This window comes from Lissotriton helveticus, chromosome 3_2 (genome assembly GCF_964261635.1).
Source record: "Lissotriton helveticus chromosome 3_2, aLisHel1.1, whole genome shotgun sequence".
Classification (NCBI taxonomy): domain Eukaryota; kingdom Metazoa; phylum Chordata; class Amphibia; order Caudata; family Salamandridae; genus Lissotriton; species Lissotriton helveticus.
In genome coordinates, this window is record NC_136062.1 from 367,972,070 (window position 1) to 367,999,558 (window position 27,489).

Sequence of the window (27,489 nt, forward strand, 5' to 3'; positions counted from 1 at the left end):
TACCAATCACAGTCCTGTAATATCAAATGAAAGGACACCACACAAGTATATATTATAAAAATATATGTTTTTATTCTCAAAATAATCCCCAGTACTCTTTATGAACAAAGGGGCACAAGCGTTAAATCAAAAGCACAGTATAACATACAAAGTTGCACAATTATGGATGAGGGCGAGGGGCCACTCAGACCATATACTAAGAAAGTGGTATAAGAGATACCAATCGAACAGTGGTTAGGCCTAGGGCCTAGGGTATCGCTGGCAGCAGTCGGGACAAGCAAAGTTGAAGTCGGGAAAAGCCCGCTGGATTCGGGTGCAGTGCTTAAAGCACACGCATGCACCAATGCAAGTCAATGGTGCGTAAAAGTTAAACAAGCAGTGTTTAAGGATACTTCCGCTGAACCTAGAAGGACAAAACTTTAGTCACAGACCCTAGAGGTGTGTACCAGTGTGGGAACACCGGCGTTGCAATGTTACCTCACCCACAGGAAGCGGGTGCATAGGGTCGAAGTGGCGTCGGGTTTCGTCACGCGGGTTCTGGGTGCTTGAATCTGAAGATGCTGCAGGCGATGGGAAGGAGAAGTGTCCGGTGGGATCCAAGGGTGGATCCGGATAGAAAAGTACCTGAAAGCAGAGGGGACAGAGTCTGGGTCACTCAGCAGTGACCAGGGTGGAACCAGGACGGAACCAGGCAATGTCGGGCGCAATTAGGTGGTTGTCGAGGAGCTTCTCTCCGCTGTCACGTGGGCTTTGGGGCATCTACGACGTCCAGGAGCGGGTCACGATCTGTCCCACGAAGGCTCTCGCCGTCGGCGCTGTCGGCTTCAAGATTGGAGCAAACAACACTTGGCAAAAGCAATCCACGTGGAACTGGAAGATTGCTTCTCACTCGGACCAGGAGGGTCAGAGTGGGTGCTCCTTTTCAGGGGAGCTGGTGTAAATCTGGAGCAACCAGAATCACAAGTCGTATTTCGGTTTCCGCCGACACAGGGGCCACAAGCCAGCTGGCAAGTGACCGGGCCAAAGCGTTGAGCCAAAAGAAGCAGAAGGGCCCCACGCACCACTCGTCGAGTGTGGAGGGCTGAACTTCGGTGCAAGAGTGGCTCAGGGTTGGGGCTTCTCAAACCCCGGTGTACAGCTTCGAGGGTCACTCGTGGGCTGCACGGTCAGCGTCTCATGGTCTTTCCAAAATGGCGTGCCCCACGCTTCCGGTTGCCTCCACGGGTCTCAGCTCTGCAGGGACTGTGGATCGGGCTGTTAGAAGGCAGGCAAGCTTGATCTCGTCGATCTCTGTCGCTCGAGTTCCGGCGGGAACTGCAACAAAGCAGACGTCAATGGCTGGATGGTGCCTGTTTGCACAGGGTGGTCACTCCTTGACCACAAGGGAGATTCTTCAGTCTCCTACGTTGAGTAGGATGTCGAAGGGTCCAAAGTTTCTTTTCTTATGTTTCATCAGGATAATCTGAAGTGCTTTGGCACTACTCCCATTCTTATACCAATCTAGGGGGCTGGATTACCTGCTAGGTCCCCTCCTATGGGTGGGTCCCAGGAAGGGGGTGGGTACACCCCTTTCCTTTGATCCAGGCCGCGCTGGGACTGGGGCTGGTGTGCCCCAGAACCGGTTTGACCGGATTATGCAAGGGGCAGCCTTGTGCTCCCCATGCAGTGTCTGGTTTCTTTCAAACCTCCCTGCTACAATCCACTATCTCCTGTCTGGGGTGGTGTGACACCTCCCTGCGACAGGAAACCCTTTGTCCAGGCCCCCTTGGCTGAGTTTCGGTCAGCTGCAGGGGGTCAGACTCGTGTCTGTGGCAGTAGCATCCATTTTGTGGATCTGAGGCTCTTTTAAAAATCAACCGCATTTCAGTAAAGTAACATGTCTTCTCCCTCTAGAGGGGTGGAATACTATCCCCGTCGCCAGAACTGGCGAGGGGATAGTATTCCAAATCGTATGACACATTACACGACATGTTTTGATAAAGTCAAACCAAAGTTGCTATATAACCGCGAGCATTATAAGGCACTTAATAATATATGGTATGGCATTATCCTGGAACAGCTTAGGGAGTTGTTCCCGACCGCTGCAGACAGGCTCAGCTCATGCTAGAGCTCCATCTCACATTAAACACGCACTCTGCCTCCAGGATTGATAAGTCCTTCCATAGGAGTGACTCACAGGTTTATATGTGTCCAGATATAGGTTTAGATATAGGTATACTATATCTAAGCAAGGGGTGATTACACCATCTTGCCCCAGCTGAGTGATCAGCCAGTTGTGTCAATTTAAGAACCAGCCAGGGGTGGCAAAAGATGTGCTGCAGCCCCTGGTAGGCCTTGGTGGCACCTATGCCCTGAGCACCTATAGTGCATGGTACAGGGGCTGACAAGGAGTCCATTTCCAATTGTGGTATGTACCTAGGGTACATGGAATCCATTTTACAGAGATAGCAGATAGCCTGGGGCCCTGATTAGCAGGGAACCAGGCCAACTAAGTCGAAAACCAGCTAAACACAAGGCAAAAAATCTGGGGTAACCATAGTCAGGTAGCCACCTTCCTACATAACCCCCCCCCCCAAACGAAAGGAGATAAGGCTATTCTTGGCCAGGTAAGCCTATATTGCCTGAGTGGCCATATAAGGAAGTACCTGCACTAGCATGGGTACCCCCTGTCTCATGGTCCACTAAGCAGTCCCTCACCCTTGGGGTATTAGAGGGTCTCCACCATAGGGAATCACTACCTTGGGTGTGTTTATGCAAAGTTAAAGGCTGGTTTGTATATGGAGTTTTTGAAGTGTGGCTCCACTAATTTAGGGCTCAGCTTCCTCCAATTATCTTCCACCATGTGTGCCTTTCTTTCTTCAACTGAGTTGCACTGTGCTCTCAGGGTCAACCTCTGGCTACCTAAAGCTGGAGGCTGGGTCCCTGTGTTTGGCTTGCTGGAGGGACAGTTCAGGTTTGGGCCCTTTGGGTCCCAGGTTTGGCTGTGCCCATCAGAATCCATCTGTGGGAGGTCCCTAACTGTTTTTAATGGGGCTCCCTCAGGAGTTTTTAAAGTTTTCACCTCACTAGGGCTACTGGTTTTGGTGCCCCTAATCTGTTGATGGGGGTGCTTTATTTGACAGGGAGCTCTCTGGGTCTCACTGTCCTTCTTGTCCTCTGCAGCCCTGGGCTGGCTAAGGCAAGGTAGAGAGGGGCAGGTTACCTGCTCCAGACTAGGTCCCACCTGAGAAGGGTCCACTGACATCAGAGGCTCTGTCAGGCTAGGCCCAACCACCTCTGGGGCAGTTCCTTCATCAGGGGTAAGATCAGTTCCCTGAGGAGGCAGATCCTTTCCTAAAGTCTGGTGAGGGGGAGATTTCTCATCCTCCTCTGTGCTCTCAGTTTGTGTGGAGTTATCCATCATTTCAGGCTTCACAACACACATATCAGTTTGAGTTTGGGCTGTGGCCATCACAGCCCCACCAACCTTTTCAGGAGGGGACTCAGTTTGGGTTTCTGCTGTTATCATAACAGTTTTGCTATTCTGTTCAGGAAGAGCTTCTGCTAAAGATGAGGCAGAGAGTTGCTCAGCCCTACCTACCTTTTCAGGAAGGACATCTTGGGTTGGGGCTGTAGCCATTACAGCCCCACTAACCTTTCCATTGGAGTTTACCATTCTAGAATGGGTTTCTTGTTCAACCTCAGCTCAGGCTGAGATTTCTAAATCATTACCAAGTAGGCAGTCTACAGGCAAGTTTGATGACACTGCCACTCTCTTTGGGCCAGTGACACCTCCCCAGCTGAGACTTACTACTGCCATGGGATGATTTGTTTGGATTCCATCAATGTTTGTTACCTGGTATGTGGCACCTGGTAAAAGTTGCTTAGAGGGGACTATACAGTCAGCCACCATGGTGATGCTAGCCCCTGTGTCTCTAAAGGCTTCAACTTTCAAACCATTGATGATGGGTTCTTGTCTATATTTGCTCAAGGTATTTGGGCAATCAGAGAAGTTGGCAAACCCCATGCCAGTCTCATAAACAAGATTATTGGGTGATGGGGACCTGGATAGGCCAGGGTCCACCTGGGCTCCAAAAGTAAACACACCCAGATTCCTGAGTGTGCTCCCACTTCCTGGGGGATTACTGCTGACAGTAACAGGAGGTGTTGGAACTGGCTTTGGAGGTATATTCTCTTTATTGCCATTCTTGGGACAACAGTTGTTTGTTTTGTAATGCCCCACCTGTTTACAGGGATAACAATAAGGCTTTTTCTCAGTTGAAGAAGTGTCTTGGGACCCACCCCCATCCTTGGAGTTTTGGGGCCTTGGGGAAGTCTTTTCCTTACTTTTATCCCCACCCTTTTCTTGAGGCTTGGTAGACTCCTTCTTCTGGTTATTGTCCTGATTCTTAGGCCTAATCCTGGTTCTGACCCATTTATCTGCCTTCTTTCCCAATTCTTGGGGAGAAGTCAAATCTGAGTCCACCAGGTGCTGTTGTAAGAGCTTGTACTGACAATTACTTAGGATCTGCTCCCTCATAATCAAATTATACAATCCTGTGAAGTCATGTACTTTGCTGCCATGTAGCCAACCCTCCAGAGCCTTAGTAGCACAATCTACTAAATCAGTCCAGTCCTGTGTCTGTGTCTTCTGGGTGTCTCTGAACTTCAACCAGTACTGTTCAGTGGTTAAGCCAAACCCATCTATTAGAACACTCTTCAGGACTTTGTAAATGTTTGCATCCTCATGTCTGACAGTGAGGAGCTTATCTCTCCCTTTCTCAGAAAAGGAGTACCATAAGATTGCAGCCCACTGTTCTAACCTGCTGTACCATGCAGGCTCTTTCCAGAGCAGTCATCCATTTGTGGATGTCATCCCCTTCCTTGTAGGGGGGCACAATCTTTGTCAGGTTTCTACTATCATAGGACCTGGGTTTCTCTCTAGGAATATTGCTGCCACCAGTGGCATCTAAGCCACACATTTTCTGTTCTCTTGCTAAAGCAAGTCTAGCTTGAGCCAGGGCTACCTCCTCCCTCTCTATCTGGAGTTTGACAGCCCTCATTCTTGCCTCATGCTCTTTCTTCTGAGAGGAAGTCATTCCTCTCTGAGATTCTCTTGAGGCACTAGAAATATGAGAGTCCCCTGATGGAGATCTCACTCTTCTGTTGCCTGGGAGAATGATATTTTGGGATCTGGGGAGGTGCTGGCCCTCTCCATTCCCAAGTAGGTTTAAGTTGGCCTGGTTAAGCCTGGCAACTATAACCTGGTTACCCTTCTGATCCTGATCTTCAGGTTCTTCTAAGTCTGAACCATCCTCCTCCTCTTCCTCCTCTTCTTCTTCATCTGGAATGGTATCAGTTACAGGGGGGTTCACTCCATCTCCTGACTCTAAGGGAGCTGCCCTCGCCTTATCTAAGTCATCCTGTTCTAGAATGGCTATCAGGGTAGGAATGGTGGGACCTCTGCCCCTTTTTAGCCCTCTTGATATGCACAAGGCACACAAGTCTTTGTGGCTAAGTTAGTCATAGCTGGAAGTTGCCTGGGTAAGGTCAACTGTCACAGGCAGAGAGCTTGGAGCTTCACCTGTGCCAGACATGACTGCTAGTGAGGTGTAAGTGGTGCACTTACCTACACTAAGTGTTTTCCTACTGTACCTTGCTAGTGAGTTGTAGTCAGGGTGTGCAAATCCCTTTAATCTACAACTACTAAGTTCAGTAGAACTTAATATGCTAAGCTTTTGATTTATATGTACCTAAGGTACTTGATGTGATCTTTCAATTTGATAAAAAGATTGCAATGGTAAAACAACAGCAAGCTCAAATCCGCACCGCTGCGCACCAATTCGAGAAGTTAGCCTGATATATGATGCTTCCAATTCTGGAATCACCTTGTATCAGTCCAACCAATCCCTTATGGTGTCTGGTTGTAAGTCAAACTTGTGGACAAGCTATCTTAATGGTAGCATAGACTAAGCAGCCTTGAAGGCTTAACTCAAGAGGTCGTGTTAAGCGAGCTGTTTTACCAATCACAGTCCTGTAATATCAAATGAAAGGACACCACACAAGTATATATTATAAAAATATATGTATTTATTCTCAAAATAACCCCCAGTACTCTTTATGAACAAAGGGGCACAAGCGTTAAATCAAAAGCACAGTATAACATACAAAGTTGCACAATTATGGATGAGGGCGAGGGGCCACTCAGACCATATACTAAGAAAGTGGTATAAGAGATACCAATCGAACAGTGGTTAGGCCTAGGGCCTAGGGAATCGCTGGGAGCAGTCGGGACAAGCAATGCTGAAGTCGGGAAAAGCCCGCGGGATTCGGGTGCAGTGCTTAAAGAACACGCATGCACCACTGCAAGTCAATGGTGCCTAAAAGTTAAACAAGCAGTGTTTAAGGATACTTCCGCTGAACCTAGAAGGACAAAACTTTAGTCACAGACCCTAGAGGTGTGTACCAGTGTGGGAACACCGGCGTTGCAATGTTACTTCACCCACAGGAAGCGGGTGCATAGGGTCGAAGTGGCGTCGGGTTTAGTCACGCAGGTTCTGGGTGCTTGAAGCTGACGATGCTGCAGGCGATGGGAAGGAGAAGTGTCCGGTGGGACCCAAGGTTGGATCCGGATAGAAAAGTACCTGAAAGCAGAGGGGACAGAGTCTGGGTCACTCAGCAGTGACCAGGGTGGTACCAGGACGGAACCAGGCAATGTCGGGCGAATCAGGTGGTTGTCGAGGAGCTTCTCTCCGCTGTCACGTGGGCTCTGGGGCATCTACGACGTCCATGAGCGGGTCACGATCTGTCCCACGAAGGCTCTCGCCGTCGGCGCTGTCGGCTTCAAGATTGGAGCAAACAACACTTGGCAAAAGCAGATCACGCGGAACTGGAAGATTGCTTCTCACTCGGACCAGGAGGGTCAGAGTGGGTGCTCCTTTTCAGGGGAGCTGGTGTAAATCTGGAGCAACCAGAATCACAAGTCGTATTTCGGTTTTCGCCGGCACAGGGGCCACAAGCCAACGGCAAGTAACCGGGCCAACGCGTTGAGCCAAAAGTAGCAGAAGGGCCCCACGCAAGAGTGGCTCAGGGTTGGGGCTTCTCAAACCCCGGTGTACAGCTTCGAGGGTCACTCGTGAGCTGCACGGTCAGCGTCTCGTGGTCTTTCCAAGATGGCGTGCCCCACGCTTCCGGTTGCCTCCACGGGTCTGAGCTCCGCAGGGACTGTGGATCGGGCTGTTAGAAGGCAGGCAAGCTTGATCCCGTCGATCTCTGTCGCTCGAGTTCCGGCAGGAACTGCAACAAAGCAGACGGCGATGGCTGGATGGTGCCTGTTTGCACAGGGTGGTCACTCCTTGACCACAAGGGAGATTCTTCAGTCTTCTACGTTGAGTAGGATGTCGAAGGGTCCAGAGTTTCGTTTCTTATGTTTCATCAGGATAATCTGAAGTGCTTTGGCACTGCTCCCATTCTTATACCAATCTAGGGGGCTGGATTACCTGCTAGGTCCCCTCCTATGGGTGGGACCCAGGAAGGGGGTGGGTACACCCCTTTCCTTTGATCCAGTCCGCGCTGGGACTGGGGCTGGTGTGCCCCAGAGCCGGTTTGACCGGATTATGCAAGGGGCAGCCTTGTGCTCCCCATGCAGTGTCTGGTTTCTTTCAAACCTCCCTACTACAATCCACTATCTCCTGTCTGGGGTGGTGTGACACCTCCCTGCGACAGGAAACCCTTTGTCCAGGCCCCCTTGGCTGAGTTTCGGTCAGCTGCAGGGGGTCAGACTCGTGTCTGTGGCAGAAGCATCCATTTTGTGGATCTGAGGCTCTTTTAAAAATCAACCGCATTTCAGTAAAGTAACATGTCTTCTCCCTCTAGAGGGGTGGAATGCTATCCCCGTCACCAGAACTGGCGAGAGGATAGTATCCCAAATCGTATGACACCTTACATGACATGTTTTGATAAAGCCAAACCAAAGTTGCTATATAACCGCGAGCATTATAAGGCACTTAATAGTATATGGTATGGCATTATCCTGGAACAGCTTAGGGAGTTGTTCCCGACCGCTGCAGACAGGCTCAGCTCATGCTAGAGCTCCATCTCACATTAAACCACACACTCTGCCTCCAGGATTGATAAGGCCTTCCATAGGAGTGACTCACAGGTTTATATGTGTCCACATATAGGTTTAGATATATGTATACTATATCTAAGCAAGGGGTGATTACACCATCTTGCCCCAGCTGAGTGATCAGCAAGTTGTGTCAATTTAAGAACCAGCCAGGGGTGGCACCTATGCCCTGAGCACCTATAGTGCATGGTACAGGGGCTGACAATAAGTCCATTTCCAATTGTGGTATGTACCTAGGGTACATGGAATCCATTTTTACAGAGAGAGCAGATAGCCTGGGGCCCTGATTAGCAGGGAACCAGGCCAACTAAGTCGAAAACCAGCTAAACACAAGGCAAAAAATCTGGGGTAACCATAGTCAGGTAGCCACCTTCCTACAAAGGGGATCGATCGGACCCAGGGAATTACAGGCTAATCAGCCTGATCGATTGTCTGCAAAAGGTTACGGCTAGATTGGTGTTGGCCCGTATCCTGGATTGGATCGATGATTCCAATATTTTATCCCCGTTACAGGCAGGATTCCGTTCTCATCAAAGTACAATTGATCAAGTTTTTAGATTTGTTTTAATTTACTGGCGAGTTGTTATCCTCAATGGTGGGAGAATATACGCCGCCTTTGTTGACTTAAAGTCGGCCTTCAACTTGGTTCCTATAGCTAGGTTATGGGACACTCTGGCATCACAGGGCTTGCGTAGGGAACTATTGTCTTTTGTGATAAAACTTCATGAAGGGAACTTTGCCCACGTGCGCTGGGGACAGCATGGTCAGGTGACTGACAGATTCCAGATCGGACGTGGGGTCAGGCAGGGGTGTGTATTGGCACCCACTTTATTCTCGTTGTATATAAATAATGTGACCAAATATTACGAAAATCACCCCACTGATGCACCGACCCTACATGGTAGTAAAATACCTTTACTAATGTTTTCCGACGATATGTTGTTATTGTCATAGACACAGCAAGGGCTCCAAAAGGCCATTAAAAGGTTATAACTATTCTGTAAGGATAATGGCCTTAGCATAAATGTTGACAAGACCAAGTTCATGGTTCTTCATAAACAGAAAGAAGCAAAAGGGTCAGCCACTATGAATAGCGTTGCTTTGGAGCAGACACACACGTGTACATATCTGGGCATAATGCTTACATCAAAACTTAAGTGGAATTCTCACCTGGATATGTTGATGCTTAGACATGCCCAATTGTCTGGCGCCCTGTTAAGAGAGCATCGTCAATCCCACACCAAGCCGATTGCCCCGGTACTTAAAATATATAATGCAAAAATTACGGCTTCTGTACTGTATGGGCAGAACTGTGGGGCCATAGTAACTTATCTGCACTAGGCACCTTGAAAATAAATGTATGCGGTCTATCACAGGTTTACCTCAATCCACTCCCCTACTACCACTTTATTATGATCTGGGTAGTCAATATTTGGAGGATGTGGCTCGTTTTAGACCTGTGGCCTACTGGAGAAGGCTCTGGGTAACTCCAGAGCTCACTGAATATGCCCATTCTATGTTGGAGGGTAGGGACACTGTAGTTGCAGGAAAAATTCTGTGGTTTGGGCAGGTTAAGAAAACTTTTAGTGACCTTGGGTTGAGCCAGTTGTGGCAAAACCCAATGAATGCAAGTTTTCCCTCTCGTAAAGAGTTGAAAGAGTTATATTGGAATATGGTCACAACAAACCGGTTCTCAACCCTGACCAGCACTTCCTTGTCTAGGGTGTACCTAGAGACTAAACATGTCCCTGCCTATGAGAAATACTGGGACCTTAAAGTAAAGTAAAGTCCACATTTGTAAAGCGCACAATCACCCGTAAGGGTCTCTAGGCGCTGGGGGGCCGTCGGGAAGATTAAGCGAGCTATTGCCCAGAGTCACATGGTGCTGGGCTGACCTGCCGCCGGAGCCGGGGATCGAACCGTGGTCCCCAGATTCCAGCGTCAGTCGCCCTGGCCGCGGGCCACACCTCTTCCAACTTATAACAGTCCCGAGTGATAGAAAATGGTTCCATCAATTTAGGATAGGCACTCTTCCTATTAATGCTTTTACGGGCAAATGGGGTGTAGGCCTATGTATGAATTGTCCGTTTTGTGTAACCCAAGTGGAATCCATTGGCCATGTTCTTTTTATTTGTCCAGTATACCGGAATGTAAGGCTTAAATGGCTAAAGTCGATTTTCCAGACATTGGGGGTTTCTACTGGTATGGAAGCTATACGGATTTTAATAACGGATGAGAAAGAGCTAACCATAATTGCGGTGTCGAAATTTTTACATGGCATGTGGATAAATCGTGCTCATGGAATGAAAAATAGGATGTAACGACCTGATTATTAATTTGACTATTAACTTTTGATTTTATGGACAAATTTGTTTTTTAAATGAAGTGTTTTAACAAATTATTTATTAAGGTACAAATGAACTATGTAACCTTGGTTATCTCTATGGGCCTTTTGTATTTTGTATTCCGTAAAAATGAAATGAAGTATATTTACTTTTTAAATTGTACATGTCTTTTATGATTATGAGATCGAATAAAGACTACTTTGACTTTGACTTTGTATATTTGTTTTGTGCGGTTATGGTCTAAGATTTTAGATCGAATAAAGATGATGATGATGATTGTATAATATGATTGTTTAATGATCTTATATTGTAAGATTTTAATTATTCAACAATAAAATGTACTTGACTGATAACTGCAATTACTCCTCTTTCATATACTTTGCATCACCACCAGTCTTTATATAAAGCTTTCTTAAAGTTATAATGTGGATGTCTTGTGTGTATGCATTCTTTGAGGAAATGTGTTCCAGTAACCCACAAATTAATAACATTTATTCCTGTCTGTTAGGATTGATCTTTACACAATATGCATTATCTTCAGGTAAGTTGTGGAGTTGCGAGTGCCACAGACTGACTGTCTTCCCCGCTCATCGTGGGAAGTGGGTTCGAACCTGTTCTTGCCTAAGAGCTAAGGAAAGTCTAACTGGGCCATATTTATAGGCAGAGGTAAACCTGTAAAAACCTATCCTGTTCCCCTGAGCCACATCACATTACACACATATCTAAGCAATCCTCTCTCTCCTCCCACAAAGAGAGAAATAATGCACAAGAGTGCCATTGAGAAACCTCTTCAGAGGAACCCCTGCTTCAGCATGTCTCATCACAGGTAGGTTTTTCTTTCACAGGGCCTCCCAGACACAAATTGACACCCTCCAAGAAATCTATGCTAGCTATCTTTCACTGATTCCATAAGCTGAAATATTTGTTTTACCAATAACAAGACCAATAGGTTAATTGTGTTTTGTAGGAGTTGGAAAGACTACACTGGTCCAGAAAACAGTTGAAGCACTAAAGTCCACTGGCATTCCAATTGATGGATTTTACACAGAAGAAGTCAGACAAAGTGGGAAGAGAGTAGGGTTTGATGTTGTCACTTTGTCTGGAAAGCGAGGAACATTATCCAGAGTGGGGTAAGATTATTTTAGTGTATCTATTCATTGTGTTATGTAGATTTCGGTATCTTTTTATGTTTCACTGAATAGTATACACTCCAGTTCAGCATTATGGTACCAAACCTATGCCTTCAGCAGTAACAACTGCTGTTATATATCATTTAAAAGTCTAACATATGAATATCTGAACTGTGGCTAGTTTTGTACACACCCATGAACTTGAATGACGTCCCTAATAAAATCAGGTTAAACACACCTTACCCAATCTTGAAAGTAACCTGAAAAAATACACAAAGGTTGTTTGGAAAAACACTTATATTCTCTTCCATTGTGTCATCATATTCTTTTCAAACTTAATTTCTGTGCGTTGAACTTCACAATCTCCTTCAAAGTGATCTGATGTCTAAAGAGTCCCTGAAATAGAAAGGTATAAATCAATTAATGAAATTAGTATCTGCTTTTGACTTTGGCTAGTCTGCCACACTTCCTTCTTTCATCCCCATATTTATCCTTCCAAAGAGGAGGAGCGACTACGTAGCTTACACCCCAGGTATGCAGTGTCCTGTGACATCAATTGCATTCTATTTGAGAGAATGGATACACAACGTTTTGACCAGATGCTACATTTCGCATAGGTTTGTCCTCTGTATCAAGAACAGATGTGTCTTGGTCAAAGAATACCCTCCAGAGGACATTCTTACCCATTTCACTAAGGCCATGGCTGCTTAGCTAAGAATGGTGTAGAATAAGTGAAGACAAGTACCTTCCCATCCTAAGCTGGACAGTCAGAGGACAGCTAGATCCCTTTATAAACTAAAAAAAATTCTATGCTAAAACAAACCACTTCAATTCTGTCATCAACAAGGCACCTTAAAACACCCACACAGGATGTGTACCTGCACCGAGATCACTTCACCTTTAGTTCACGTATGTTTTAATCTTTATTTCTAGATGTCGGCCACCCGTTAGCACCCCCCACCGGCACCTACCTGCTTGCTACGCATTGCGTGATACCCAGACAGTTTCATTTTGTTATTTTACACCTTTGTTGTCACTTCAGACACTTCGTGCTATGTCTTTATATTTACATTGTAGAGCTCCCAGACGAAGGGCAAATGGCCCGAAATTCATTGGAGTAGTTTGCATTTTTGGAACTCGATGGAGTTGTGAACGTTTGATATAATCATTGAAAACCACATTGAAACGAATGTTATCATGAAGATTAATGATGATATAAGAATAAATTGCTAACGTCCTCTTTTGTGGAGTCTTGTTTGACGAGAACCCAAGGTGTGCCCACATGACAGGGATGCTACCATTGTCTTATGGTGGCACATGAACAGGATCAACAAGACTAAAACACTCTAAACACGCATTCAGAATACTCAGAGGTGGTCATAATTCCTCTCTCTCAATCAGACTTTATGAACCTTCTGTGAATTCGGAAAGAATTGATAATGTCTTTGATCAAAAAGTGTAATCCAGTGAGTCACTTTAAGCTCATTAAGACTGTAAAAACATGTATGAACATTGATGTCGTTCTCAATGGGTTCACCTATTACTTGAGTAAAAGGCTGCATTGGATCAAACAGACTCCTCTATCTCAAACCCAGTTACTTCAACAGTGCCCCTACACACCTCCACTCTTATACCTGGTATCAACGGTAACATTATCTAGCGCAAGCACAAATACTTACATAGGACTGATACATTGCTTTCATAAATTCCTGACATTCATAGAGGAACTCGCAATAGCACTATCCTTTTCATGCAGCACTTCCAGATGTTCTAATTCTTTGCCCCAGTCCTTCATTTCACTACTTCCCAGTCTACATTCAAGGCTGACCTGAAAGTTCGTCTCTACCAAGCAAAATATTCAATCTGACAAAACTATACCTGCTAAACCAATTATACCTGCGACCCTGCAGGGCTGCTTTTTCTTTGACCACTTTCTGAAGCCTTTTTCAACTTCTCTTTAGGTTACTCACCTTCCCACTCTAACTTGTATTCTAACTGCGCTCCACAAATGGACATAATACTCCTTACCCAACCCTGGCCTATCTCCGCTGCTTGAAATGTTTTGCTTCATTGTATTTTTACCACACCATGTTCATATGTTATTGTCTATGTTATCGTTTTCGGGTACAAACTGTACCTGGTACTATGAACCTTTCGCAGTAAAGTATTTCACTTTTCAAAGTGTACGCAGTTTATCTTCTATCTATTTGACATTTATATTTTCAGCTCTTTGCTCCTGTTTACTGTTCTCTTTGACTTCTCAATGATCATTTTATTGTCTTATGTAATTTACTGTTTTCATTGTTATCATTGATTTAAACATTTTTTATCTAATGTAACGCATTTACTCCCAGGTAATTTATCACTTATGTAAAGTACTGTCATTCCTCACTCGGAGTCCATCCTAAATAAAACAACATGAAGAAATAATTGCTGCTGTTGCTCTCTTCAGGGTACTGTTGTGATTATTCTGTTACATTGACTTTGACTATCTCTATCACAATGGGGAAACGCAAAACCGCAGCCAACTTGCGTAAATCCCAGACGGGTTTTTCACTTAATGGGTTTCTTCAACGTGTATTAGGTGTCATTAAGGAAACTGCACTTGATGAGCACCATTTGTCCCTTACTCCTGCTTCACCAGTGCACCCTCCTTGCCAAACACTTGAGGCTGCTGTACTTATGAGTCCAATTATTGCAACTGAATTGGAACTGTTCCCTTCTCCTCCGGTGTCCTCTGAGTCATTATCCAGTGTATCAGCCATACAGCTAATGGCCAGCCAACAAAAAGAAAGAGGGTCCAACCATGTGCCAAATCTAAAACTACCAGCCCAATATCTGTTAGCTCAAAGAGGGACTCTGCTGAATATGGCGAGGAAATCTCTGCAGAGATAGTGGGCCCGAGGGGGTTTCTACAAAATAATTGACATCGTGGAGGCTAAACTAAAGCTAATCTATGACCAGTTTGGCATTATTGAGGTGGAACGTTTTACGTTGAATTTAGTCATGCTTCCTTAGATCTTTAACCCTCTTCTCCCGCTTCCTGTGGTTCAGATTAATCTTCTTCTGTTAATCGTTTGGCATCTGCCCAGTATTCTCATAATTTGCCAAACGGTTCATCTGATATCATGGCTCGGAGGCCAAAGAACTTGGTCATCCTTTGCCTTTCAGGTATTGAGTGGGTTAGATCTGGCGCTAAAGGGTTAAGAAGTGGGGAAGGGCATTTTGGGCAATGGAACGACCATCGTTTCAGGAGTCGCATCTCCCTATGGGTAATTTTCCTCCCTAGGCTTGCCTTTATGTGTCAGTATTATCCAACGTTCCTTGCCTGGCACCAACCGGTGTTGACTCTTTGCTTCAACTAAAAAATAAGGTTCTTCACTGGTTCCACACTATTTCTAACTATCTTGATTCAACAAAGTCTGATATCTTGATGACCCGCAGGGTGGGATGGGGATGCCCCATGGATAAGAGTTAAACAGGCGATTGTGTGATTGTGAACTTTAGGAACCAATTCTAATTTTTTCCAATTTTTATTTGTTTATTTTGATCTGAAACGCCTACGGAGATCCACAAAAATACACAAACAAATTAAAAAAGACATGCTTTACATGCAATACAACACAAAATTCTTCCATTATACATAGATGCCTCCTAAAGAGATCCTTATATCAAGTGTACTGTATAATATGAAAATAGTGCAATAAATGCATAAAACAGTCAAATTACCAACCAACAAATATTACGAAATGAGAACAAAATTGCAATTGAAATTCATCTAGTAAATGGGCAGAAGTGTTTTTAAACATTGGTATATCTTATAACGGACCACTGCATTGGGAGGAGACAAAACCAATGAACAGGCCTCCTGGGCAGATTGAATGTTAACTGTGATTAAAAAAAATTACTTTCAAAACATATGCCTGGCCCTTTGCAACTCCGTACATGCAAATAAAACATGATTGAGATCTTGGATTTGCATATGACACATTTCACAAATTCGTTTCTCTCTTGAGGAATACTACAAGTTAAATAAGACTGTGGTTTATTCCCCAGGGCACTCCCTCAGACCACTTCACTACTGGCATTAGATCTGCTTAAAGCAGTGTCTCTCACCAAGCTGATAGAGGATACAGATTTCTTTAAAAACTGCTGCAGTGCAGACTTTGACATGGGAGAAGCAGATTTCAGGCTTTGACCAAATGTAATATTTGCATGTGCGCAGGTCCTAACAAACAATGACTGATCTTTTAATGTGTCAAAGATTTCTGTTTTTAAAGCAGTCCTAAGAGTACCCTCCTCCCCACAACAAAGGGAGCTGCCCCACTGCAGAACTGCTGCCAAAAAGAAAGTAAAAGAGGAGACTAAACCAAATGCAAGACGTAATACATGTGGTGCAGCCAGAGAGTTTAGATTGCATATTTGACTCAGGATTCGTCCTTCAGCCTTATCAAAAGAAAGCCAATGATACGTATCCATTACCTCAACAGGATATATTAGGTAGGGGGGAATTTTAACCTTAAAAACTGACAGGGTGTGGCCGAAGTGACGTCTCACACAAGATTTATAAAATCTGTGTACTGCACTTGTCTCGGTGACAGCCTTGCTAACACAAAGTTTAATTTGGTCGAAGTCTCGCCCTGTTTTTGAAAAAAACCTTCCCCAAGAATAGATATGAATCAACCAATTCCAATTTTTCAGAACCAAGCATCCATTTTAGACATCTCTTTATTGTAAGCCATTTCTTGCGTAAAACCAAAATCTTGCTTTTAGCAATACTAATCTTTAAAAAGTGGGCTTCCGCATATTTAGTTAGGGCATCCAAACGACGTTGCAGACCAATAGGCGCAAGATTGATTATTGCCACATCATCCGCGTATAACAAGGAGCCAACGGATATTGCACCAATTCTGGGGACAACCCCCATTACTGAGTTCAGGACACCGGGGAGATCAGCAATATATAAAGAAAACAAAAGAGGGGCCAATCTGCAACCCTGCTTCAGCCCATTATAAGTTCTAATCTTGCAAGATAACGACCGCAATATTGTCCAAGGTATCATGGTTTTATTCTGAAGCCTGCTTGTTCAGGTGGTAGGATATTCTGGTCATGGGCCCATTGTTGCAGGTGACATAATATTCTCTTTGCAAATAATTTGCCTGAAGCATCCAGCAGAGCAATCTGTCTAAACCTAGCCGTCAGAGTTTTTGGACCCTTTTTATTCAAAGGGACTATAATAGTCCCCTTCCAAGAGGGGGGATTTTATTTGTCAGAAAACAATAATTAAACAATGGTGCTAGGAAATCTCCCCATGCAACTGACTCCTTTTTAATTAGCGCGATTGGAATTCCGTCCGGCCCTTGTGCGCCTGAGGTTCTGGCGTTCTTTATAAAATGTACCACTTCCTCCCCAGACGGGGGACCTAATTCGATAAGCGAGGATTTATCCACATCAATCGTCATGGGAGTAACAGGGCTGTTATTTTTGTATAATAGGGAAATGTAATCCACCCAGTCCTTTTCTGGAATCTGTATAGGCAGAGCCCTCTGCCTTGAATCACAATATTCCGCAATCAAATGCCAATACTTTCTTGAATTTTTGGCCCTTGCGGCTTCCCTCAGGCCAATCCACTTGGCATCAAACTCCCTACTCTTTGCACTGAGGTTATAGCAACTTGTTATTCGCTTAAGGCGGTTAATTTCCTGCTTTCGACCAATAAGGAATTGTATACGCTGTTTTCGAACAAGTTGGTTGATTTATTGATTTAAAAATATCAATGAGGAGGTACCCTATTTGTACAAGCGAGGTCCGAAGGATTTAGAGCCTAGATTACGGATCTTCTCCACTTGGGCCTCAAATAGCTCTGTGATATTAACTTGTCACAAGGGGAATTCTTCCCAAGTTGCTATATCCTGAATATAAGAAAAATTAAGAAAAAAATACACTCAGAAGATAATCAAAGTTTCTCCCAGGAGGGATATAAGAAAAACATGCACTCAAAAAATGACCACAGTTTCTCCCAGGAGGGAACTTTAGGTACCCAGTTACTGTGTAGCAATTGCTGTTCAATTGCCTGCCTTTGCATGGATCCCAGACTGCTATCGCCTTTTTCCCTCTGGGATTTTCTAGAACCATTTGCTACCATTGTCTGTGACTCCTGTTAATCAATCGAGGTTTCCATCATCAAGTAGTGTAATTGCTAGTTGCCAGGTGGTGTCTTCTACCCTAACTAAAGTTGATTGACTGGAGTTGGATCGATGCACCAGGGCTTCCTTGCCTCCTCTTAATCCAGTCTGTTGCGCTTTGATGCCTGGGTCTCCCATGTTGGCTACTGGCAAAGTGTATGCACACTCCAATAAAGGTTTGGCCACTACAGTCCCTTGGACCGATCCCAGAGTCCCTAACTGGGACTTATGCTGATGCTCTGCAGTTACCATTTGCCCCTGTACATCCACTCACCAGTCCAGGCCTACACTTCGTCATTTTTCCAGCGGCCAATAGACACACTTCCCAACTCCCCTTTTCCTTCAATCCTGACATCAGATACTACAATTTTTATAGCTAATCATGGAATTTGTCTTTTCCCAGAAACATGGGCGACTGATAATGTTTTTGAAAGTGGCTTTAAGAGCTATTATGTTCCTGCTATTAGGCCCTCTGCAGGATGCCCTTCGGGTGGGCTGCTTGTTTAGTCGAATACCATGCTGTCTTGCTCTGTAGCAGAGTACACTTTTGCGTCACTCGATATCCAAGAGCTAATTACTACTAAAGGAGCCCATCGCCTTTAGAATAAAATCTACAGTCGAGCTTTGGTAACCAGAAGAGATCCCCAACTTACTAACTATTGGACACGTTTTAGTACTCCAAGTTCTAAGTTGTTATGGCAGGTGTCCTAAACCTAACTTAAAAAATGTTTGGTATCCTTTAGGACCTGTGCAACGAGGAAAACTTAGTGTGGGAAATCTCAGAATTACTGTCTCCAGTGCAGCGCCACTTTTAAGGGCTGACCTCCAAATGGTAGACCTTACCTTAGCATATGACCTGCGGGCTTGTAATGGTCACTTGCCATCTGATGCTACTTCCACACCTACCTTTATTGATGACATCATCTAAGACTTCAGGATAAGGCAGCGGATATGAAAGTGATGGAGAGGGAGGAGAGTGACCATAACCCTTTGGTCTTAACAGTGAAGGACTTGATTACCCGTGTCTTGCCATTACTTTCCCAGCCTCTTGCCCAACCTTTTGAAGTGCCTAATAGCCATAGAAATGTGAAGTGGGAAGCTGTGTACTCCTCCCTCCAGGTAGTCACGGCATGTATGCCATTGTCGCTTCCCATATGTTGGTGATGTCCAACAATTGGGGGAACAATGACTTTTTTTGCTGAGCATGCTAAATTATTTGCAGGGCTTGAAAATCTTTCTGAAGAATTTTTGGGAAAGTCCCGGAGAAACCCAGTCAGATAGGGTGCTACTCTCAACAGTGTTGAGAAGCAAAATAATATCCTTTTTAAAGTAATAAAAAAAGCAGTAAAGCACTGGATGTACTTGCCAGCCACCCCCGCTGAGAATGTTAGAGATGCAAGTTGAGTAGCCCCTACTTTGCAAGGTTGGAATTAATTAATTGCCAGGCCATTTATGCCTCTTGCTTCGTCATTCTCTTCTGCTCCTAGATGTAGGCACTTAGTTGTGTAAGAGAGTAGTATCTTCTTACTCTGGTTACCCCCACTTTTTGCTGGTGTTTCACTGTTTTTCGACTTTAGTCTGGCTGGGGCCCTGCTATCCAGGACCCCAGCCTAGCTGCGTCCTCTCTAAAATGATTGCATGTACGTTAGGTACACTCCAGTTTGGTCACTGAGGTACCCTTGTGAGACCCTAGTATATGGTACACTATGTACTAAGGGCATAGATACCCCAGAGGCCTACCAGGGGCTGTAGCATATATTATGCCACCCCTGGGAAGCCTTCCAAAATGACACTGCAGGACTGCTTCTGCAGCCTGGGTAAGGTGGTGCATGCACCCCTTACTAAGATATAGGTTACCTATAGCTACCTTAAATCACTGACACATATAAACATATCAGTCACTCCTATGGCAGGCCTACTCTATCCTGTAGGCAGAGTGCTTGGGTTTGTGTGAGAGGGTGCCCATGCATGAGCAGGACCTCTCTGCAGCGTTCAGAGCCTATTCTCTGAGGCTGTTCTGTGATGCAGCCAGACCATATACTCTTAAGTGCATTATAACCTCGCGGTAAAAGCTAACTTTGGAATGACTGCATGGAAACACGTAGTGTTTGGTGTCAAATACTTAGGGATCCTATCCCCGCGCCAGTCCTGGCGGCGGGGGTAGAATTCCACCCCCATGTCTCTCCGTCTTCAGCTTCTAGAGGGAGAGACATGTACACACTGGTCTCCCCGGTAATAGTTTAAGCGAGCCCCAGCATCTCAAAATGGATGCTACAGACACACGTCTGACCTCCTGCTGCTGGACGAAACACCGGCAGGGGAGGCCTGGACAATAGGTTTCCTGTCACAGGGAGGTGTAACCACCTCCCAGACAGGCTTTAGTGTATTGGGGCTGGGTGGGGGCACTCTGAGAGTGCCAGAAAGCCTGCACTGGGGGCACATTTGGTGTCCCTGTGCATAGTCCAGTTCAAACCAGTAGCAGGGACACTCAGCCCCTGCTCTGGCACGAAACTTGGCAAAGTAAATGGGTGTAGCTACCCCTCTTTCCAAACCCTCCCATAGGTGGGTCCCCAGAGTATGTCCAACCTCTTTTCTTAGTATAAGTAAGGGACCCCTGGCAACAGGACTTGAGATTACACCTGGACGTAACTCTGACACTGAATCCTGGAACTACGACGCTCTACTAAAGACTAGAGGACTGTAGACTCTCCCTTAGGGTCAAGGAGTGACTCCCCTGTTCAAACAGGCACCAACGAAGCATTTGCCGGTCTGCATCTTCGAAGCTCCCGACTCTCTGCAGCCCAGGAAGTGGATTTCCAGACTTCTCTGAGGCCGACCCGAGTCCCCAGCAAAGCTGAGACCCGCAGCTCTCACGAGTGACGTGGAACCGGGACCCTGGACACAGCGGACATTTGCTAAGTGCATTGACTTCCCGACCCTCCCCGAAGTTGTGCTTTGTGTTACTTGTAGCCCAAGCCCCGAGCATCATCTGCACCGAAGATTGTGGGCCTACACTCCACAAGTGTTCCCTGAGCCCGCTTCTTGCATTTCCGCTCAAGGCTCCTTTGCAATCCTTGGTCCGTTGACTGATGGGTCCCCTCGAAGGTAACTCTACTTTTCCTTGGGCTTCCCTGGTTGCTCCAGATGTGCCCTGACTCTCCACCGCGTGGGGAGTCCCTCAAACCTTGCTGGTCTGCACCGAAGCCTATCTCTGCCCTCTGCTTGGGTTGCTGTCGCCAAGACTTGTTGGGTCCAAGCTAGAAACCGACACCGCAGCACTCGACACCCTTTGTGGGACAGCTCGAATCCAGATCCTGGTCATCAACGATGCCTCCTGGTCCTCGTGGCTGAAGAGTTAAGCTTCACCTTCTTCACCTGAACTCACCCGACATCGGTGAGCATCCGCCTATCGTGCTCCTGGTCACTAGCAAGTGATCCGGACGTTGTCCCCTCTGCTTTCAGTTTCTTCTCATCTACGATCCACGCTTAGATCACACGGGACACTTTCCCCTTGGACGCCAACAGCATTTTGCAGCAGATCGCCATTGAAAACGACGGCGAAACCCGACACGAAAAGACACCTATGCACCCGGCTTCCCTGGGTGAGGTAACTAGAGTACTCCGGTGCTCCTGTGGGTGTTGACTCTAGAACCTCCTAGTTCTAAAGGGGTTTGCTCCAAGTCCTCTTCTACGTGTCCTTTATTTTTAAAATTTCAACCGCTCCTTTCCACATAGAAGTTAATGGTGATTTGCGGCTGTGTTCACACACTGCACACGTCCCCCGTGAGTCCTCTGTGTCACTACCTTGGGTAGTTACTGGTGGCCTCTGGTTCTGCAGGCTCTAGGCCTTGTGTCTATGCAAGTCGTGGTTCTTATACCTCTTCCTTAATATATGGTTTGGTACGCCCCTAGGGCTCAACGTATATTGTGCTAATTTACTGTGTGCTATTAAGTTTACTGAATGTACTTTTGCCTCTAGCCTCGTAAAGAGACTAGCCGGATGTGTTTAAAATAAATACATATATTTTATATATATACCTGGAGTGGTACTTCTTTAATTTTGTCATTCTCGAGATTATAGACTGGTAAAACAAGCTGCTTTACATTCTTCCAAGACTGAGCCTGAAGGCTGTTCTCCACAGCTACCGCTAGGATAGCTTTCTATAAAGGTTGTCTTCACCTACCATCAATTTGGGAGCATTTGGACTGGTGCAAGGTGCCCACTAGAATAGTGTACAGCAAATGCCAGGCTAATTTCTCACAAGTACGTTCATAGGTGATATTAAAAATCACCTGCCACCAAGAGAAATTTACTTTTTTATAGCTAGACCTTTGGAAATCCAGCTAGGACAAGGTAGGAGACTCTGTTGCAGGGCAAGGATTAGTTATAAATATTACATATGTACACTGAACAATCATTATGCCTTCTTATGTTCAGTCCCATTATATCTAGTGAGTCAATATTACAATTTTTAATTGTGCAGTTCAGTTTTAATTTCAGCCAGTTGATTAATTAATGAAAAAAATTCTGCCTGACCGAGAATGTGATGCTGGTACAAAAAATAATGTAAAGTCCGATTTATACACAGGCTCCAACACCCAATTTTCCTTTAACAGATAAATATTATACTGAATGATAAAGGCATGTCAATCAGGAGCAAACACTTTGTTCTTGATCGTAGCAACATTCCACGACAGAATCTGGATAGCTCCCATAGTCGACTGAGGCCCAGGGCGGACCCTCCGCACATAAGCAATATCCTGGGTCTGAGGAGATAACCTACCTGCCAAGCTCCCAGCAATAAATCTACTGTTATGTTCAGCACTCTGATTCTAGAAATGGTCCTCAGACCCTGGGGGCATGGAGAGGCTAAGCAACACATAGTAGTTATTGGTACAACTCTGATCAGGATTGTTCTTGGGCAAAGGGAATGGAACTGAGTTGGTGTCCGTCATCTTCCTGACTTTCTCAAGATCTGGTTATCAATGACTTGTCAGTCCAGATCATTCATATTGGAAAGGGTATGAAACAGATTGCCAGCCAGCACATTGACTCCTGGGAGAGGGGAAGAGGAGTTGGCCTAACGGCTCGAGCACTCTCTTTCAATAAACCTTATTCGGTTCACATAATAGAAAACCATAAAAGTTACATTTCGTCAGTAAAAATAAACAGGACTAAAAATATATATACAAGCTATAAAAGTACAATTGTTCCGTTTTACATTCAATGATTATAGGGTCAAAGGGCATCACATTATTCAATAATAACATTTTTCAATTCATTACAATACAGCATCCATATCCCTTAGGTTGCCAAACATTTTCTATATCTTAACGAGCATTTCAAGAATCCAACCACAAACGGGGTATTTTCTGGCTTTAATAGTTGCAGAAAGTAGAGAGTGGGGCGCACCTGTAAAAAGTTTAGCTTTCTTAAAAGTGGTTTTAAAAACAACCTCCGGGGTGCTTCATAAAAGTGACAAAAGAACACAAAGTGTAGCAGGTCCTGAGGAGACATATTGTCGCAGCCACAGGGTGCTAACACTTGTCCTTTGTGGGCCCCCTTAGGTACAGCTAATAAAAGATGGAAGTAGTCCAATCTAAACCTTATTAGTAAGAAGCGCTCATGCGCTGTCAGGGGCCACGAGAGGTATGGCTCCATTACTAGAGATGTTCTAAGCATCATATGCTTACGGACGCCTTTTTTCATCAATTCTGTTTCCTCTCGCTTAGCTGGTTTACATGATATAAAAGATACTTTCACAAAGGCCACATCTGCCTTAGTAATACAATCGGGTAGTAAAAAAAAGTTCCGACGGCCAAGCTCGCTAAAACACCCATTTAGATACTTTAGCCATGGTATATCAATCATGTGGTCCAGGCTCAGGATCTCTTTTAGTAGCTTGTGGGTAAGGTCTAAATCTTTATTTTACCAACTTGTTAGTAAAAAAAGCAGCGAGCGCATAGCCAGGGTATCACAGTTGTATGGGAGGGCAGTTTCTTCATGGACATTAAAATTCGCAGTTCCTTTGGGTACCCCAGCAATTGTTTAAAAAAATTATTTTCTGTCACCTGGATACGCTCCACACTAGTATAACCCCACAGTTCCCTCCCATAAGTGGCTATAGAAACACTCTTGGCTCTGTAGATTTTCAGCAATGCAGCCAATGGGCGGTTGCCCATTTTAGCTGCAAAGCTAAAGATCGCTGCATTGGTCCTGGTCACCTCACCCCTTTTTTTCTTGATTAAGGTGCCCCAGTCCAAGTGATCGTCCAGTTGGACGCCGAGGTAGGAGAAAGTAGAGGATATAGGTACTCTTTCTCCATTCACCCTATTGGTATACTGTCGTTTTGGACCGAGCCCTACCTGCATGGCATAGGATTTCATGTTATTTATAGCCAGATCTCGCTCGGCCATAAACCCTCGAAAGGCATCAAGCAGGATCTGCAAACTTTGGGGGTACGTGCCAGAAGCACCGCATCGTCTGCATATAGCAAGACGGGCAGTCCCCTGCGTCCTACGTACGGGAAGTCAGCCCCAGTTTCCCGCAAGGTTTTGTCCAGGTCGTTGATGTAGATATTGAAAAGGAAAGGGGCTAAAATACACCCCTGTCGTACCCCCCTTTCTGTGTTAAAATCCCTAGTGACCCTCAAATCCTGGGCATATCTAATGTTAGCCCTGGTATCTCTGTGTAAATCCCTCAGAAAGTCCACCAAATCTGCCTCCACCCCCTGGCCCTCCTGGACTGCCACAGCTTTCCCTGATTGACACAGTCAAAAGCGGAGGAAAGGTCCATGAAGGCCATGTAGATTGTGCCCTGGCGGGCAATGGTGTACTTTCCGAGGATTAGATAGAGATTGACACATTGTGCCACGGTTGAGCAACCAGGGCGGAACCCATATTGGATATCGGATATAATCTTGTTTTCATCCACCCAGAATGTCAATCTATTTAGTACGACTCCGCCTATAATCTTAACCACGGAGTCGATAAGGGAGATTGGTCTATAGTTCAAGGTGCAATTACGATCTCCCTTTTTAAATACTGGGACTATTGTAGAAACTACCCATGATTCTGTGCACCCTTCCTTGGCGGCCGCATTCAGCATAGCCACCAGGATTGATGACCATAAAGAGGGGGTAGATTAAAAAAGGTCCGGTGGAACGCCATCCGGACCTGGAGCCTTGTTACTTGTAAGACTAGTAATACCGTCTTCCACTTCTCGTGCTGTGAATACAACTACATCCCCATTCTGGGATATTGTCTGCAACTGGGGTAAAGTTGAGGCACTTTTAAAAATTATAAAGGTAAAACAATATCCCAAAAGGTATAAATGAAGAGGCAAATTATATTGCATGCATAAGGCATAACATAGGTCAGAGAAAGGAGACACTTATTCAGAGTCTTTCAATTCAAAATTAATTTTAGTATTTTAGTATGCAAATCATGAAAGGAGAAATTCATAAGGGAATAGTTATGTACAGCACACAGTTCAAGAATTCGAGTGACAACCGATAAAACTTGGTGCTCAGTATATACATGTGGTATGTGGCAACGCAAGTGCAGGAGTGAGCAGCGGCGGACGACGCAAGGTGAGCAAGGTGAAATATATACAGTGAATAGCTCAACATGTGACACAAAATTCAGTGACTTTATATTACACAATTCGTAATTTCAATGGAGTCACAACACAGTGCGCCTATAGTTTGCGCTGTGGAGTCGACGGCGTTTCGGTCCTTAATCATTGTGGACCATCTTCAGGACGGGGTTGTCTCGCTTGGGGTGCTGTAGGCAGTTCCAGTATCGGCCCCGATCCAAGGGATCCAGCGGAGAACGTCTAACCACCTGGGGACTGATGTCTTGGTAGACGAGTGAAGCGTCACTGAGCGATCGCGGCAATTGAAAAGTTATAGCGGCCAGGGACCTGAAAGGATGCAGGAGCTGGGCACGTAATTAATCCGTGTAGGCGTCACAGCAGACAGTCAGGAAGCCTGCGGTTAGCGTTTGAGTCGCACTTTTAAAAATGGCACTAAAATGGGACACCCATTCCTCCTCCGTTATATTAGTGCCCAGATCCTCGACTCCTTCCCTTATAAAAAAAGGTCTATTAATGATGTTCCAAAATCTGGAACTACTGGAAAGAGTCAGGGGATCTAAGAGCTCCCGCCAAGTGTCCTCCTTCAGTTCCCTTTTCCGAGCGGTCAACATCTTTTTATATTGGGCTCGTAAAGTACGGATCTATGTGCTGTCCCTAGGGGTTAATGTTAAAGCCGCCTTTAGATCTCTTGCGGCTTTAGAGCATGAACAGTTAAACCACTTGGGGTCACCAATAGACTTACTTTGTCCTAGAACAGATAGCAGTGTCCCTACTGTGGAGACGATCCCCTTAAAGGAGTTGAGTGTACCTAAGGCTGTAAAATCAGGATTCATACAGTAGGAGAATTCTTCCTCACAAGAATCTTGAAGCTTTTTTAGAAGAGGGACGGTGTTACTTAGGTCCATTTAAGGCGTCGCCTACGATCAGTTAACTTCAGTGTTCCCGCTGTGATTACGGAATCCTTCCATTTCAGTACATTCTCTTCTAGGCACACACACACGGGGTTATGATCGCTGAAAAGACTTGCTACAATTGTCTATCCCATTAAATAGGTGTGGAGATTTGTGGAGATTTGTGGAGATCAAGATATGGTCTATAAACGATCCACCACTGCGACCTTTAAAGGTCCGTACATTTTGTTTGCTAGATGGAGATACAAAGCTCATAGCTGAAAACAGATCAAAGTCATTAAGCATGTCATTAAGGACATCTCCCTGTAGGGAATGCTTGAAATGGAGGCCCTGGGTCCTTGGGCACCCCAAGGCACACATGTTAGTAAGTCAAAGGTCTCCACATGGGTGGACATTAAAGTCACCCACGATCATAAGGCAGTTTCTGAAGGGACCGCAGTACTGCTTAACAAAGTTGTCCAGCTCAGTTATCTTACATCCCTCTTCTCTATGTACTGCATTATAAAAGTTAATCAGGCAAAGGCTGAGATTTCCTTGTTCAATGACAATTGCCTGAAAATCTCTATGGGAATTGGAAATGGTCTTAATCCTACATTTCAGAGACAGAGAGGTGAAAATGACCAGACCAGCCTTTGCTCTCCCACTAGATGCTGGAACTGCAGGAACAAAGAAAGCTTTATACCCCTCCAAGAAGAGGTTGCAGTTGACAAGCCAAGTCTCCTGGAGACATATCACAGCGAAATTGCTAACAAACTGCACCCATACTGGGTCTGCAAGCTTCTCTGCAATCCCTGCTATATTCCATGATATCGCATTATGGTCATGGGTCTTAGGTGGGTCTTCTCGCTGGACTATAATAGTATCCTGGTGTGAGTCAACTATAAAAGTTCCTGACGGCTCTTGTACTATTACCCCCTTGTCTGTAGAAATTTCAAATGGTGCTGCACTAATAGTTACTGATGGTATTTTAGGTAGGGGCACAATACCCGGCAGAACTGGATCGATGGGCTCCGGTATCTGGACTATCTCATCTAAATGAGCTAGGCTCTCACTCAGTCAATCACAGTTGTTCAGCCCGACAAGGCTGCAAATCTATTCTGTCCCTGAGAGACAGGAGAAGAATAAAAGGCCCCCCATGGATTGACCCCTTCCACCCAGTGATTAAGATTGCCGTTCCTCCGGCATTCCATAGGCTTATAAGGCCATGTATAGTG

At 45.2% G+C, this 27,489-nt stretch overlaps 1 protein-coding gene across 1 annotated transcript in view; it reads left to right on the forward strand.

The window, feature by feature from the left end:
• Nucleotides 1-27,489, forward strand: part of NTPCR (nucleoside-triphosphatase, cancer-related) — a 398,442-nt gene that overhangs the window by 133,028 nt on the left and 237,925 nt on the right. Inside the window, exon 4 of the mRNA XM_078684553.1 lies at nucleotides 11,420-11,582. Coding sequence (XP_078540679.1) covers nucleotides 11,420-11,582 — 163 coding nt within the window. The remainder of the gene's footprint in view (nucleotides 1-11,419; nucleotides 11,583-27,489) is intronic.